This window comes from Cucurbita moschata, unplaced genomic scaffold (genome assembly GCF_002738365.1).
Source record: "Cucurbita moschata cultivar Rifu unplaced genomic scaffold, Cmos_1.0 Cmo_Scf00074, whole genome shotgun sequence".
Taxonomy (NCBI): Eukaryota; Viridiplantae; Streptophyta; class Magnoliopsida; order Cucurbitales; family Cucurbitaceae; genus Cucurbita; species Cucurbita moschata.
In genome coordinates, this window is record NW_019268590.1 from 96,188 (window position 1) to 113,424 (window position 17,237).

Sequence of the window (17,237 nt, forward strand, 5' to 3'; positions counted from 1 at the left end):
AGTATTGATCAAACCTCTTGTGGAGTGATTCGAATCACGAGTTTAGAAACTAGTTTTCTTTACTCTTGATCTTGATCATCAAGGTAATCCGTTCCATACTTTCCCTTAGGTTGATTTCCATATCATTTGGTATCAGAGCTTCAGGCTCAAAATCGGATATATGTTTCCTTTGCATTTCTTTTCAATTTGTTTTTCTCTTTTTAGTTTTTAATCGATCCAAAATAAAAATTCAATCTGGGCTCTACTAAAAAATTTGAGAGGTGAGAATGAGAGCTTCATTTGTGTAAATGAGTGCAAACAGAGTGACCTAAAATTCCTTAAGTGTATACTCGTGAGAGAGTGTTGGGAGGTCCTTCGTATTTCCATAACTTATTTTTTGTAGCAAAGTTTCACAAATAGATTAGAGGACGAATCTTCTTGAAGAAGTGTTGTATGATATGAACCAAGAGATATCAATCATAACATATGCTTCAACGAAGATGTGAAGAAAATATTGTTGAAATTATCAAAAGATATTTCAATTCATGCAACATTGAAGAAGAATGAAGTTTCATGTTATAAATTTTGGGTAGATTACCGTTTAGAGTTATTGATATGAACCAAGAGACATCAATCATACAATATACTTCAATGAAGATCTGAAGAAAATATTGTTGAAATTATCAAAAGATGTTTCAATTCATGCCACATTGAAGAAGAATGAAGTTTGATTGTTACAAATTTTGGGTGGGTTACAGTTTAGAGTAATTTAGAGTTATTGTATTCTAAGACATTTTATTTATTTTAGGTTACATTTACATAATGGCTAATTATGGTCATTAAGTATGAATGTTACGGAATGACTTTAATAGTTTCATTTTGAGGCTATATAAAGCCATGTATGTTATATTTGTAAGCAGACTTGGAAAATATATTAAAAGAAGCATTTGTAAGCCAATGACTAAGTTTCTTTGTAATTATATGTAGTTTAGGTTGCATGTAGAATCATTCAAGCTCGACATGATCAATCTTGCTTGTGGAGTGATTCAAATCTCAAACAAGTGTGTGAGATATTTGATCAACAAGAATCATTCAAGCTAGACATGATCGATCTTGCTTGTGGAGTGATTCGAATCTCAATCAAGTGTTCTTGCCTTGAGATATTCGATCAACAAGATAATCCGAATCTTATTCCCCTTGTATTTATTCCTTATCATATCAGAACTCCATCGCATCTTTCTCATGCCCTTTCTCCTTCTCAAAACTAGCTTCCCCACTCACTGTGTCCTTCTGTAGATGGGATTGCCTTGATGATCACCTCTAATGCGGATTCTTTCCCGGGTTCAACCTTTTTCGACTGGTTCTTGGTCATCGATAGTCTTTCTTGCTTTCTTCTTTCCTTCCCTTCCGGTTCAGTAGCACAGCGAACATCCTTTCATTTGTTTATGAGGTATAGGAATCAACTCTAATTCATCTTTTGTTACGATTCAGTAGCTGATCTTTCTTTCCTGTCCCTGAATTTATTCAACCACTGTAAAGGAGAGAGGAGAGAATCTTTCGTTTCGTCTTCAATCTCATTCTTCTTTTCTTTACTATCCCTTGTTGTTGCGAGAATGATGAATGAATGACAAATAGAGACTAAAGCAAGTGTTGGATTCAAAGCTGGTGTTAAAGATTCTAAATTGACTTACTAGACTCAAACCAAAGATACTGAGATCTTGGCAGCATTACGAGTAACTTCTCAACTAGGAGTTCCACCCGAGGAAGCAGGGGCCGCTCCAAATTGTTCCAAATTGTAACCCACCCAAAATTTACAACAATCAAACTTCATTCATTTACAACAATCAAACTTCATTCTTCAAACATCTTTTGATAATTAATTTACAACAATCAAACTTCATTCTTTTGAAGAGGGGAAGATGATAAGAATCAAATCCTTTTGAAGAGGGGAGGATGATAAGAATCAAATCCTTTTGAAAGAGGGGAAGATGATAAGAAACACTGTGTTCCAAATTGACCTGTTGCCAAGAAGATTCAAAAAATATCATGAGTTTCAAAAATGTCAAAAACACAATTCAAACCTACGAGTAGAGAACTCAATTGATTTCATACCTATCGTATTAGCCACTCAAGCATATCAACTTTTGTTGAAAAATATTATTTTTAATTTCATAAAACATGTAAGAATCAAATGGTCAATTTGACTTCGTCTTTTGTGGAGATTAAAGAGGATCGAGAATAAATCCCGGCCACAAACGTCTTTTGTCGAGAGACTATAATTACCCACAATATGTTATGTAAAAATCAGATTGGTGAATGAATGAAATTGAGATCTCGAATTGAGACGTTTTCCTTAGAAATCCGAGCATCAATTTTGCCATTTCTAAGTTTCAAGCAATTCTTGTTGTAGAATTGCATCCAAGTCATTCAATTAAGCCTTGATCAAGTTAGATTGTGGAGTAATTAAATTTAGAACAAGGTTCCAAATTTTGCTTCTAGATCTTCGATCGTATGAGGTAATCTAATTCTAGCCTTATCAATCGATTGATCCAAATTTCGTATAAGGAGGTGTTAATTACTCTGATTCAAGGATTCTTGCTTCAACAAAAGCTTGGATCGTTAGGCTGAGGATTAGGGTTGCGTCATGGGATTTCTCTCGTGCATGCGAAACAAATATTGCTTGGCATTATGGTGGAGAATGCCCAAATTCGAGGGTGGGAATCGAATTTGCGACACCGGTGCGTTTTCGGTCGTGTTCTAGGATGATTCCGAAATGCTGGCTCCCTAGGAGCCAGGATTTTTCGCGCACATGCGAAAAATATAGATCTTGGCATTGTGGTGGGGAATGTCCCAATTCGATTGTTGAAAACTTTATTTGCGACACCGGCACGTTTTCGGTCGCGTTCTTGGGCCGTTCGGATATGCTAGCTCCCCGGGAGCCGGGATTTTTCGCGCGCATGAGAAACAAATATTTCTTAGCATTGTTGTAGAAAATGCCTCAATTCGATGGTTGGGTAGCGAATTTGAGACACCAGCGCGTTTTCGGTCGCGTTCTGTGGCGTTTGTGAAATGCTGGCTCCTTGGGAGCCAGGATGTTTCGCACGCATGGGAAAAAAATATTTCTTGGCATTGTGGTGGAGAATGCCCCAATTCGATAATTAGGAACCGAATTTGCGATACCGAGTTTTCCGTCGCGTTCTAGGGCGGTAACGAAATACTGGCACTTCAAGAGCGAATTTTTAACGGGCATGCGAAAAAAATATTTCTTGGGATTGTGTTAAGAAATGCCCCAATTCAATGGTCAAGATCCGAATTTGCGACACAGGCGCGTTTGCAGTCCCGTTCTGGGGCAGAAATGAAATGCCAACTTCTTGGGAGCAGGCATCTTTTGCGCGCATGCGAAAAAAATATTTCTTGGCATTGTAGTGGGGAATGCCCCAATTCAATGTTCGGGATCCAAATTTGCGACATCAACGCGTTTTTGGTTGTGTTCTGGGGCGGTTTCGAAATGTCGTTTCCCTAGGATTGGATTTTTCACCTGCATGCGAAAAAAATATTTCTTGGCATTGTGGTGGGGAATGCTCCAATTTGATGGCCGGGAACCGAATTTACGACACTGCCGCGTTTTCGGAAGCGTTCTAGGATGGTTCCAAAATGTCGGCTCCCCGGGAGCAGATTTTTTGCGTGCATAAGAAAAAAAATATTTCTTTGCATTGTGGTGGGGAATGTACCAATTCGACGGTTGGGAACTTAATTTGTGACACCGGCGCATTTTGGATCACGTTCTGAGGCAGTTTTGAAATGTCGGATCCCTATACGCGGATTCTTTGCGCGCATGCGAAATTTTTTTTTCTTTGCATTGTGGTGGGGAATACCCCAATTCGATGGTCGGAAACTAAATTTGCAACACTGGCACGTTTTCGGTCGTGTTTTGGGACGGTTCCAAAATGCTGGCTCCCTGGGAGCGAATATTTCACGCGCATGCGAAAAAAATATTTCTGGGCATTGTGGTGGGGAATGCCCCAATTCGACGGTCGGGAACCTAATTTGCGACACCAACACGTTTTCGGTCGTGTTCTGAGGCGGTTCCAAAATGTTGGCTCCTCGAGAGCAGCGCGCATGCAACAAAAAAAAAAATTTCTTGGCACTGTGGTGGGGAATGCCCCAATTCAATGGTCGAGAACCGAATTTGCGACACTGGTGCATTTTTGGTCACGTTCTAGGGTGGTTAAGAAATGTCGATTAGCCGAGAGTTGAGATTTTTTTTTCGCACCTGCGAAAAAAATATTTCTTGGCATTGTGGTGGAGAATGTCTGATAAAATAAGGAATCACTACAAGGGAAGTAAGATTCGGATTACCTTGTTGACTGAATATCTCAAGCCAAGAACACTTTGTTTGAGATTCGAATCACTCCAGAAGTAAGATCGATCATGTCTAGTGATAAGATAAGGAATCAATACAAGGGGAATAAGATTCGGATTACCTTGTTGATTGAATATCTCAAGGCAAGAACACTTGATTGAGATTCGAATCACTCCACAAGCAAGATTGATCATGTCTAGCTTGAATGATTCTTGTTGATCAAATATCTCAAACATTTGTTTGAGATTCGAATCACTCCACAAGCAAGATTGATCATGTTGAGCTTGAATGATTCTACATGCAACCTAAATTACATAGAATTGCAAAGAAAATTAGCCATTGGCTAAAGAAAAGCACAAATGCTTCTTTTACTATATTTTCCAAGTCTTCTTACAAATACAACATACATGGCTTTATATAGCCTCAAAATGAAACTATTAAAGGCATTCCAAAAGTCTTACAAATACAACATACATGGCTTTATATAGCCTCAAAATGAAACTATTAAAGGCATTCCAAAAGTTGTAACATTCACACTTTATAGCCATAATTAGCCATTATGTAAATGTAACCGAAATTAAATAAAAAGTCTTAAAACACAATAACTCTAAATTATAACCCACCCAAAATTTACAACAATCAAACTTTATTCTTCTTCAATGTAGCATGAATTGAAACATCTTTTGATAATTTTGACAACCTTTTCTTCACATCTTCATTGAAGCATATTGTATGATTGATGTCTCTTGGTTCATATCATTCTCCACTTCTTCAAGAGGATTCGTCCTCGAATCTATTTGTGAAACTTTGCTGCAAAAAATAAGTTATGGAAATACAAAGGACCTCACAACACTCTCTCACGTGTATACACTCAAGGAATTTTAGGCCACTCTGTTTGCACTCATTTACACAAATGAAGCTCTCATTCTCACCTCTCGAAATTTTAAATAGAGCAAAGATTGAATTTTGAACTTTGGGTCGATTAAAAACTAAAAAGATGAAAATAAATAAAAATCAAATTGAGAAGAAACGCAAAGGAAACATATATCCGATCTTGAGCCTGAAGCTCTGATACCAAATGATAAGATAAGGAATCAATACAAGGGGAATAAGATTCGGATTACCTTGTCGATCGAATATCTCAAGCCAAGAACACTTTGTTTGAGATTCGAATCACTCCAGAAGCAAGATCGATCATGTCTAGCTTCAATGATTCTTGTTGATCAAATATCTCAAGACAAGAACACTTGTTTGAGATTCGAATCACTCCACAAGCAAGATTGATCATGTCGAGCTTGAATGATTCTACATGCAACCTAAACTACATAGAGTTGCAAAGAAACTTAGCCATTGGCTAAAGAAAAGCACAAATGCTTCTTTTGATATATCTTCTAAGTCTTATTACAAATACAACATACATGGCTTTATATAGCCTCAAAATGAAACTATTAAAGGCATTCCAAAAGTTGTAACATTCACACTTTATGGCCATAATTAGCCATTATGTAAATGTAACCGAAATTAAATAAAAAGTCTTAAAACACAATAACTCTAAATTATAACCCACCCAAAATTTACAACAATCAAACTTTATTCTTCTTCAATGTAGCATGAATTGAAACATCTTTTGATAATTTTGACACTTTGCTTGAGATATTCGAATCACTCCACAAGCAAGATTGATCATGTCGAGCTTGAATGATTCTACATGCAACCTAAACTACATAGAGTTGCAAAGAAACTTAGCCATTGGCTAAAGAAAAGCACAAATGCTCCTTTTGATATATCTTCTAAGTCTGATTACAAATACAACATAGATGGCTTTATATAGCCTCAAAATGAAACTATTAAAGGCATTCTAAAAGTTGTAACATTCACACTTTATGGCCATAATTAGCCATTATGTAAATGTAACCGAAATTAAATAAAAAGTCTTAAAACACAATAACTCTAAATTATAACCCACCCAAAATTTACAACAATCAAACTTTATTCTTCTTCAATGTAGCATGAATTGAAACATCTTTTGATAATTTTGACAACCTTTTCTTCACATCTTCATTGAAGCATATTGTATGATTGATGTCTCTTGGTTCATATCATATAGCCTCAAAATGAAACTATTAAACATTCCAAAAGTTGTAACATTCACACTTTATGGCCATAATTAGCCATTATGTAAATGTAACCGAAATTAAATAAAAAGTCTTAAAATACAATAACTCTAAATTATAACCCACCCAAAATTTATAACAATCAAACTTCATTTTAAAATTTATAACAATCCAACTTCATTCTTCTTTATGTAGCATGAATTGAAACATCTTTTGATAATTTTAATTTATAACAATCAAACTTCATTCTTCTTCAATGTAGCATGAATTGAAACATCTTTTGATAATTTTGACAACCTTTTCTTCACATCTTCATTGAGTATATATTGTATGATTGATAATATTTTTATAAACCATAAAAAACAATTGTAATTATCAATTAAATATTACATTATATTTCAATAATTATTAATTATTTTCTGAACCTATTATAAGTTGTGTAACTGTTATTTTTTCAGAATATCCAACTCACAATAAAAATAACATAAGCTCATAAACTATAACATCAAATGCTACCTTCATTAAGTAGTTATGCATTTATAAAACATTTTAAATTAAAAAACTTACATAAAAACTGTTTAAAAGTATTTCACTATTTATAACCCATAATTCAAAATAGTTTTAGTTTTAAAACTATTTTGATTAACTCAGAAAACATAAAAACAAAATTGATATCATATACCAAACAAATTCATAATTCCTTGAAAGACCATTAAAAGTTTAAAATTTGCTAGGAAGAAGTGATTATATAGGATTCAAATCATATAAATTGCTGGGGATCGAATTTTGTGAATGAACTTGATTTAAATAAATTTATTCTCAATTAGTTTTACCAAACACAAAAGAAGTCATTTTTAATTTATAAAATCCTCCTAAAAACTCACTCCACAATATGTGGAGGAGAAACAGTAAGAAGAAGATGCATTTTTAAATAAGCATTTAAAATAGAAGGTAGAGAACCTAAACCCTAAACCCTATGAATTCCAAACAAATAATTATAACTGAAACCAGCAGAGATAAAACCTAATAAAACAACCTTTCCTGCTCAACTCAAAGTGGTAAGAAACAATGTCTGTATAGACCGGGGAGCTCAAACTCCTCAATGCTCTTCAACGAAGATTGAGATTGAAGTATGAACCACATTGAGTTTTCTTTGTACACTCTGTCAAGTTGAGCTCGAATTCTGTATTGGTCCAGGCCCACCGCTAGCAGATATTGTCCCCTTTAGGTTTTCCCTCGAGAGGAAGGCGTCTGCTAAGGAGAGGTTTCCATACCCTTATAAAGGGTGTTTCGTACTCCTCCCTAACCGATGTGGGATCTTACAAACCACCCCCCTTCAAGGCTTAGCATCCTCACTGGAACTCGTTCCCTTCTCCAATCGATGTAGGACCCCCACCAAATCCACTCTCCTTCGGGGCCCAACGTCCTTACTGGCACACCGTCTCATGTCTACCCCCTTCGAAGAACAGTCTCCTCGCTGGCACATCACCCGGTGTTTGGCTCTGATACCATTTGTAACGGCCCAAACCCACCGCTAGCAGATATTGTCCTCTTTGGGTTTAATCTTTCAGGCTTTCCCTCAAGGTTTTTAAAACACGTCTGTTAGGGGGAGGTTTCTACACCCTTATATAAAGGGTGTTTTGTTCTCCTCCCCAACCAATGTGAGATCTTACAAATTCATTCTGATGACTACTTCAACAATAAGAATAAGATTTAATGACTGAATTCGCGTAGGAGTAAACTACCTCATGAGGTTGTAGAAGCATAAGAGGTAACAAGGATAACAAGTTACAACTCTCATAGTGGTTAAATTATAAAATCCCTTTTCCCCCGTCGAAAAAGAAAATGCTTACATCCCAAAGCTGAAATACCATTATTGTAAACGACACCTTACGAGGTTTACTTGTCATCTCATCATCTCATGTTACCCTCCCGCAATACATCAATCATATTGTATATCCGCTTGTCTGTCTTTGACTGAATCTGCAGAAAACAACATTCAATGTTCATGCATCCATTACAAAACTTGGACACTAACTTGATTAATAGATCCTGATCTTGAGAATGGAAGTAACAAAAACAAGACTATTTCTTAGTTCAACCACGTGTGGAGGTGAGAGGTGGGAATTCGAACCCTCTAACTTCTTGGTCAAAACCAATTGGAACAATAGGTAAACAAAACTAAAATTTTATTGTGATAGAAAAAAGAAAAGAAATTATACTATAATTAGTATTATAGCCTTTTGAGAAGCCCTATCTCTCTACCACAAACTAGCTCTCTAAATTATGCCCACCTCAAACTCCCCAACACTTTATTTATAACCGTCAACACAAACCAACTTCTCAATAATTACTAATTCATCAATGCTAATATTTCTGACACTAATATTTCTCTATTTTCCTACTGATATTCTAACCATCTACTAGTCATTGCTAGTTCACGTATTTCTTCTATTCTAAAGTTATTTGAAAATAAGCAAGAAAATGATGGGATGGGAGCATTACCTTTTTGGCTAGGAAAAGAACAGCATCAACTGTGCCCTCCGCATAAATTGACCTACCACAAACATTATGCTGAAACTCAAAAGAAACTCTGCAAGGAAAACAAATAAGCCTTCATTCACTGACTCAATACATGGAAATGTAATTAAGAATATATAAACAGTTCCTTTGTTCATGAAAGGAGAGGGAGGGAGATGATATTACGTCTTGTCTGGTGATGTCAAGTGATACATATGGAATGCGTGGCCAGATAAATGCTCCTCTGGAACTCCCACCATTTCAATCTGTTGCTTGGGATCCCGGATCAATTTTATCTAAACACATCAAGATTGTTAGAAAAAAAATAGTCAACATGAGCAAATTAATCCAAATTATAATTGTCGTCTCTCATATGTGATCTAATTACATATTTAAAAGTGAAATGAGTTAGAAAAAATGTTTCCTCTGCACACCTGATCCACATCAAAAGAGACACCTAATTTCTGGAAGCAAGAAATGACTGCCTTGGCAGTTCCAGATGCATCCACCTTGCTTGCTTGATGAGACTCCATCACCTAAAGTTTTTATCAAACAGTTTGTCTCAAAAAAGAAAATTTTCAACAATCATATACACCAGTAGATCATTTATGGGACGTAGTGAATCATTCAATGTTGAGTTGTTGGGATAAAAGGCTTAAGAAATGAATGTAGAATAACAAGGCATTGACTGTTATAAGAATAATATAGAAAAGAAAAGAAAATTGAAGGTCACACAAAGAGTTCATTTGTTAAAGCAATCTCAATAACAAAGGTTAGTGCTCCCCCAATTTTAACGCTCGGTTTAGAAGGCATGGTGCATATGGTAACACAATCCTCCACTGACTACTATTATTTCTCTTTGCTTCTTCTTATTCTTTTTCTTCTTCTTCTCCTATTGTGGATTGATGTCAAAAAATGTACAAGAGTTGGACGATCAAGAAATGCAGAGACATTTACCTCCAACGAATATCCAGAGAAGGCCCCAGGAAACTGCTCCGACATTATTTCCATGGCAGCAAGGAAGGCAACAACCTATCTACCCCAAAACACAATCAGAAAATGAAAGAGAAGATCCCAAAATCTAGAGTTAATAAGGATCAACATCAACCAGAACGTAACAATATCAAATCACCTGTTTGCCCATTTGTGGGGAGATTACTGCATAAACCTTTGAGTCATCCACAGTTTTATACAACCGATCTCTATCTCCACCAGTTGTTCCCATCACAAAAGGAACTCCAACTTTACAGTAAAGCTCTGCATTATCTGCAACAAGATGGACATTAAAATGAAGCTCGAATATTTATCTCGTGAGAAACCAAATTTTCAGAGCAAATGGAATGAAGCTTGTCCCGAGGTAGTTTTATTGCAAGAGGCCAAGCTCCAGAAAACTACTTGAAACTTGATTAACTCAGTAAGAGGTGGCTACTCATTATCAATCTTCATTTGCATACCTATGCAATAAAACATGGCGCTTAGGTGGAAAATTTACTGTGATTCATTGGTCCTATGCCCCCTTTGGGAAGAAGAATAACAACAAAACATGATGAAATAAACTCAATCATTGTGGAATTAGATTTAATTGGAATTTCTGTCTGATGGGAAATATTTATGGTCGAGCATGGGTGAGAACTCCATTCAATCTCTTCTTGGTCATTTTTTTGTTACGAATTTCTTAAAAAGTCTCTTAAAAAAAGTAAGGAAAATACTCTCTTCTCACTACTCCCTTACGTTTCCTTCCTGGTAGTTTCTGGGTTAGCAAAAAAACAGAAAAAAGAAAGAAAAATTTGTCGCCTCTGCTCATTCCTCCTCTAGTCATTCCAGTTCTTAAGCTTATTAATTATCAATTGTGAGCAAAAATAGCGTACGTGCTACATAAATTTTCACTTGTAGTATCTTAAAAAACTGTCAACCTTCACTGTTGAAATTGTAGTTACCATTTACAGCAGAAGGCACAGTGTAGTCCACCACAATCAAATTTGGATATTCATCAAAAACTGACGCGAGGACATCTGCCCTATTAGAAGGTCCATGAACCAAAATATCCTTTCCAGATGCTTGTATAGTTAGTCCAGACTCCTCCAAGGAACCAAATGATACTGGTACAACATTGAGGCCAGCAGAGTCAGCAGCTTTGATAACAGCCTTTCCCATCTTTCCGGAGCATCCATTTACCTAAGCACCATGAGAGAATGAAGCACACAATCGAAGCCACATACGAGATTCCAATAACTTCTAGTAAATCCAGGCAAGAACTAAGATTACGAGGGAAGTAAGTAAGCACTGATAATACAACTTTTTAATGAAATAACATCTGAAAAAGCACTAAAAGATGACGCAACATGCCTCCATGATACTTATGAAAGCTAATTTCAGCACTACGACGGTAAGAGGTCTTATGAAATAAAGCAGAGTTAATATCAGAGAATCATTGTCAAGTATTTAGGTCATTTATGAATCAAAATTCATAGGGAACATATTAAATTCATAATCCTGAAGGATATCCAAAAATAACCTAGGGCGTATGGTGAAACGCCAAATACCATAATGGAGAGGTCCAAATTCTGAGAGGAAGAAGCACCGGTTTGAAGTTGTTGAAGCGGCGATGATGCTGACATTGACGACATCGATCTCACACAGAAAAACCTGGGCGTCCGATAAACTACCCCAGCGGAGGAGAACGCGGGGCGGAATGAATTTGGAGATATACTGAGAGAAGGAACCATTATCGACGTCGAGAGACTGAACGACGGCGGAGGCTGACTGAGAGAGGTATAAGGTGAAGCGGCTGGTCAATTTGGCTAAATGGCATCCTATTTTTTTAAAAAAATTAGGGTAAAATGTCCCTTTCGAACCAAAAAAAAAAAAATGAAAATACGTTAATGACAATTTTACCCTCGTTTTTTAAAGAAAAAAATGACCAATTTTCACCGAACTTGTCATGGCAACCAAATGTCCCTTTCATGACAATTTAGCCCTATTTTTTAAACAAAGATCAATTTTTACATTTAAACTTGTTGTTCATAGTTAAAATTAAACGTCTTCAGGTCTGATAGCCTTCTCCGTCTCCTCTTTTATTTTCATCTTCCCTCGAAATTTCTATTTTATTTTTACAAGGATTAGATTCACTACGGAAAAGTTTTTCTATATATATATATTTTTTTAAATGTTCTTTTGATCCAACCTTTTCCATACACAATTCTATTTTACAAAATGATTTTTATTTTAAAAAAAATGTAAACAAAAATCAAATGGTTCACTGACAAAAATATAATATAATGTTTATCATTACAATATAGCCTTCCACAAAAATATAAATAAATAAATAAAGTTTTAACGTTATCATAATCTTAAAATAATGTTTGTAAGAAATTTAATATAATATAATGGGCTGATCCCTTAAAAGACAAAAAAATAAAAAATAAAAAATGATTTTTTTATAACTTGTAATAGAAAATTTTGTATAAAAAATTTTATAGATAAAAAAGTGAGGAGGGGGATGGAGAATACAATCTCGTTTCCAGCCTCATTTGTCTAACAAAGAAAAATTTCTCTCGAGTCTTCAAAAGACCGACATCTCTAAGTAAAATGTTTATTACGAACAAAAAAAAAAGTGAAAATACAATTTTGCCCTTTATTTTTTAAAAGAAAATTCATTTTTACCTTTTTAAACTCGAGGAAAAAGTGTAAATACCCACTAATGACAATTTTGACCCTAATTTTGAAAAAAAAAATGTAAACTTATCATTTAGGAATAAAAGGTCCCTTGAACAAAAAAATAAAATAAGAAGTAAAAGTACAAATTTGCCCCTACTAATCATTTAGGAATAAAAGGGTCCCCCTTGAACAAAAAAATAAAATAAGAAGTAAAAGTACAAATTTGCCCCTGCTTTTGGAAGAAGAAAAAAATCAACTTTTATCTGTTATATCAATTTTTCACTCTAAGAACTTCCAATTTCATCCGACCAATTAAATTTACTGCACACCAGTTTTTTTATATAAAAAAAAAAAATTCTTACAATATCTCCTCACTTACCCCTCAAACCCCTTCTTTAAATCTTTTCCTTCTAACCATCCCAATAGTCTTTCTTAGACCAATACATATACATGGTTAGACGAACATTACTCTCCACAATGGTATGATATTGTCTACTTTGGGCCACTACTCTCCACAATGGTATGATATTGTCCACTTTAGCTTTGGGCTTCCCCAAAAGGCCTCATTCCAATGGAGTTAGTATTCCTCACTTATAAACCTATGATCACACCCAAAATTAGTCGATGTGGGACTTCCATCATCCAACACACATGACATTCTGCGATAAACAACAAAACTTTTCAAAGCTTCAACATTATTTCCGATTGAACATTTGAGAAAGTGAAAGTAAATGATTTTCCAAATTAGGAGAGGAAAAACGTTGATGAAAGAAAATTCCATTAGTCCTAATAAACAACGGCTTAAACCTCTACAAAAAAAAACAAAAAACTCTAAACGCTCATAAGTTAGTAAAAAAACACCCCACATATTACAACCTTCTTTCATTTTATCTGTCTCATCTACTTCACCTATGACTTAACACTTTTCAATTTAACACAACTATAAGAAATTCGACACTTATGATTCAAATTTAACTCAAACGATGAATTTAACTAACATATAACATTATTGAGATACTTAAAATGAGATATTAATGGTTTCTAGTATTCTTTTTAATTAGGCTTTAATAATTATTTTTAAATTTAAGGTTATTATTAAAATAATAATAATAATAAATAAATAAAGTGCAATTTTAAATCACGGCTCTCGTCCACCAGCGGCCCCAGTACAGAAAATGACATCCTTACTTCCCCACTACGCTTTCCTCTCTTCCAACCTCCCTTCTTCATTGCATCATCATTCTTCTTCTTCTTCTTCTTCTTCTTCTTCTTCTTCTTCTCTACTCCCAGTTTCTGATTCTTCCATCATTCAATATCCTTTCCCGATCATCGATGCAGGTCTTCCGCCAGAGCTCTTCCCACGATGTCAATCGCTGGCCGCCTGGCGTCCGCTTCTACCCAACTGATGAGGAGATCGTAATGCAATTTTTGAAGCCCAAGATATGTGACCCAAAAATTCAGTCCGACTACGTCACCGATATCGATTTCTATAAGTCGGAGCCCGAGGAGTTACCTGGTATCTCACTTTTTCCCTTTCCGATTCTATTTTAGGGTTAGGTTTTCAGTTCGGTTTCCTTTGAACCTAATTGTTTTGTGAAGATCAGCTTCAACTTTGGGTGTTCTGTTTGTGCTATCCGATTCATTGTTTCTGTGGCTCCGATTTCGAATTAGTTCATTTGGGGTAATTTTCTTGCTTTGCTAGTGCTTCTTTGCGAATTCAATTGGTTAATCTATGGTTTCCTGCATGCCTCAGTTTCTGATCCTTTAATTTTTGCACACGCTGATTTAATCTCTGATTACCAGTTTTGATTTTTCTGCTTTACCCTTGGACCCGAAAGTGCCGCGGTTCTTTCTTATTTGTTTTAGTCTTCTTCTTATGTGACTTCTTGATTACATGGAACCTCGTTCTTGATTTGTTCATAGTTCTCCATTTTTGGTAGTATTGATGGAAAGCTTTTGTTGGGATTGTAATCATTTCTGATTTCTGATTTCCGTTAATTACAAGCAATAGTTTGTTGGGTTATGCTTATGGTTTGAGCTTAGTTTTAATTACAAGCAACTATGTGCTATGTCATTCTGTATTGTTTATTCCTGCGTAAAGTTAAATGCTTATTTTTGCATATAGGTTCTAATAATTGAATGCAATTCAGGACTTTCTAAGCTAAAAAATGGTGATAGATTATGGTATTTCTTCAGTCCAATAGTTCTGAAGTTCAGAAATGGGGCAAAATCAGTGAGGACAACCAGACATGGTTTATGGAGAGTTACTGGTAAGAAAGCGTTAGTTAAAAGTAATGGTCGCGCTGTAGGAATGAGGAGGACATTTGTTTTCTATAAACGTCGTGCCTCTATCCCTGAGCGTACTAACTGGGTAATGCACGAATACACCTTAGATGAGAAGGAGCTGAAGAGATGCCCAAATGTGCAGGTAAACATGTTCTTGAAATTGTCCCTTTTTCCTTTTATAATGTTGTTAGTGTTTGCCAAGGTCGTGTGTTCATTATTTCAGGTCTGTTATGCTGTTTGTAAGGTCAGGGAAAAGAGTGGACCTGGTCCGAAAATTGGCGAACAGTATGGAGCACCAGTCAATGACGACTCAGTTGATCAAGTGGTGCTGGTTGAGGAATCTGAGATGGATAGTGTTGTTCTTGATTCACAATATCATAGCCTTCCAAGGTCCATTGAAACGTTTGATTCCGAGCAGCAGCCGAGTAAGGCACCAGAAAGCCTCAACCTTACTGAGTCAGATATGTCTCAATTGCCACCGTCCCAGACACCCAACGCCGAATTTGTCTTTAACGTTTCTGAACTAGCTAGTTGTTCAGGGGATGGCGATTTTCTGGAAATGGCGGATTTTTGTGGTCCTGCAGCTTGTTTAAACACTGAAAACCCATCTGGATCTGGGAACTTGTCGTATGAAGACTTGAACGCTTCGATGGATGAGCTCGATCAATGGCATGATGTGGAGACGTTTTTAAAGGAATTGGGTATGTCTCTAGATGATTTAGGGCCTTCTGAGGATGATGGAACTGTTCCAATGGCAGAGCAGAATGAAAATGTGAATCATGCAGCAAACCCCATGGATGTTCCGTTACAATCCATAATGAAATCCTCTTCTCAAGAAAAATGACGCATTTTTATTATTTTTTTTCCATTTATTCTTGATCTTAAAGAAATAGAGAAATTGATGTGTATAAATTGGATGGAATTATATCCATGAAATTAGAAGTAATTTGTAGCATAAATTTTGTTGGTGTGAGAGATTTTGTAGTTGCGTCAATTCTGGTTGAAGTTTTGATCCAATATGGCAAGCTTCAATACTTTTTTTAAGGAGAAAGGTTTATATTATTTATATTATTTTAAAATTTGATTTTTTTTTTTTTTTTGTTTAAATTTAAAGAAAAGCAGGTTCAAGAGTTAGATTCAAAATCAAACTCCATGACTTGAAACCAAACCTCAATGGGCAGCATCAAACGAACATCCTAGCAAAAAATTTAGTGACTGGACTTATTATTGGAACACCTCCAGTGATACGTACTTGTGGCCCATTTATGTGTCATTTCCCAATGGTATGATATGTTATGCTATAATTATGTGATGTTTATTATGATGATATGAGTGTTATGTGGTGCATGTACTTCCAATCAAGATTGAGTTTTATATTCATTCTTTAGTAATTAGGATTCTATCTCATGATAAGCTTTAGAATAGTATGGAGTATTTAAGCAATAGGAGGCTACCCTAACTCAAGATGAGCTCAAAGTTAATTCTCAATTTTCAAGTAATCAGAACACTACCTCATGATAAACTTAAGTTAGTCCTTGATTTTTAAGTAACTAGGAATGATAAGGATCACGGTGTTCCAAATTTTCCAATTGGACCTATTACACAATCCAAGGCTCGGTTCAACCATTATTTCATGTGTACAAGCTGATTCGATTGAGGAATGATCATTTAGAGCTTCAGAAGTGAATATTTGCACGGTTAAAGTAGCGGATGAAGTTGCTATAAATTGCACTTGATTGATAAGTGGACAAAAGGTGGAAGTTATTTGTAAATGACTTCTTATTTTGTGGAGATTTATGGGATGAGAGTAAATTATGGCCACTAGCTTCTTTAGCATGGGCAATCCAGTGGAGAGACTATAAATACCTAGAAATTATTAGGTAAAATGCAAGATTCTGGATGATTGAAATTGAGATCTCAAATTGAGACTTTTACCATCAAAATTTGAATAATCTTTGTCATCCCTAAGTTTCAAGTAATTGTTTTGGTAGATTATATCTGAGCCCTTCAATGAAATCTTGATCAAGTTGAATTGAGGTGTGACTCAATTTAGAATAAGATTCCAAATATTGGTTCTAGATCTTTGATTAATCTAATTCTAACTTTATCTATTGGTTTATTGAATTTTGTATAAGAAAATGTTAATTTCTTTGATTCAAGGGTTCTTTCTTCAACAAAAGCGTGGATCGTTGGGCTGAGGATTATGATTGTCTTATCAATCTGGTATCATAGCCTACATCTTTGTCGTCTACTCTAGAATTAATTTTATCAGTCATTTATGTTATTTGATAAGATAAGGAATCAACTACAAGAGGAAT

At 35.4% G+C, this 17,237-nt stretch overlaps 2 protein-coding genes across 2 annotated transcripts; one reads left to right on the top strand and one right to left on the bottom strand.

The window, feature by feature from the left end:
• Positions 1–8,163: 8,163 nt before the first annotated feature.
• LOC111438428 (4-hydroxy-tetrahydrodipicolinate reductase 2, chloroplastic-like) lies at positions 8,164–11,788 on the bottom strand. The gene is made up of 8 exons (XM_023076348.1): positions 11,520–11,788; positions 10,914–11,151; positions 10,109–10,242; positions 9,934–10,008; positions 9,411–9,512; positions 9,163–9,272; positions 8,962–9,049; positions 8,164–8,439 (listed from the first exon to the last, which is right to left on the bottom strand). Exons 1-8 carry the CDS (start codon positions 11,700–11,702, stop codon positions 8,371–8,373), a joined length of 999 nt encoding a protein of 332 aa, XP_022932116.1. The 5' UTR covers positions 11,703–11,788; the 3' UTR covers positions 8,164–8,370.
• Positions 11,789–13,787: 1,999 nt separating this feature from the next.
• Positions 13,788–15,985, top strand: LOC111438429 (NAC domain-containing protein 17-like). The gene is made up of 3 exons (XM_023076350.1): positions 13,788–14,149; positions 14,784–15,061; positions 15,143–15,985. Exons 1-3 carry the CDS (start codon positions 13,966–13,968, stop codon positions 15,761–15,763), a joined length of 1,083 nt encoding a protein of 360 aa, XP_022932118.1. The 5' UTR covers positions 13,788–13,965; the 3' UTR covers positions 15,764–15,985.
• Positions 15,986–17,237: the final 1,252 nt, after the last annotated feature.

Coding starts and splice junctions, on each gene's coding strand:
- LOC111438428 (XM_023076348.1), bottom strand. CDS start 11,702: ATGGTTCCTTCTCTCAGTATATCTCCAAATTCATTCCGCCCCGCGTTC. Junction 10,243..10,913: donor TGTGCCTTCTGCTGTAAATG/GTAACTACAATT, acceptor ATCTTGTTGCAG/ATAATGCAGAGCTTTACTGT. Junction 9,273..9,410: donor TCTCTTTTGATGTGGATCAG/GTGTGCAGAGGA, acceptor TGATGTGTTTAG/ATAAAATTGATCCGGGATCC.
- LOC111438429 (XM_023076350.1), top strand. CDS start 13,966: ATGCAGGTCTTCCGCCAGAGCTCTTCCCACGATGTCAATCGCTGGCCG. Junction 14,150..14,783: donor GGAGCCCGAGGAGTTACCTG/GTATCTCACTTT, acceptor AATGCAATTCAG/GACTTTCTAAGCTAAAAAAT. Junction 15,062..15,142: donor AGAGATGCCCAAATGTGCAG/GTAAACATGTTC, acceptor TCATTATTTCAG/GTCTGTTATGCTGTTTGTAA.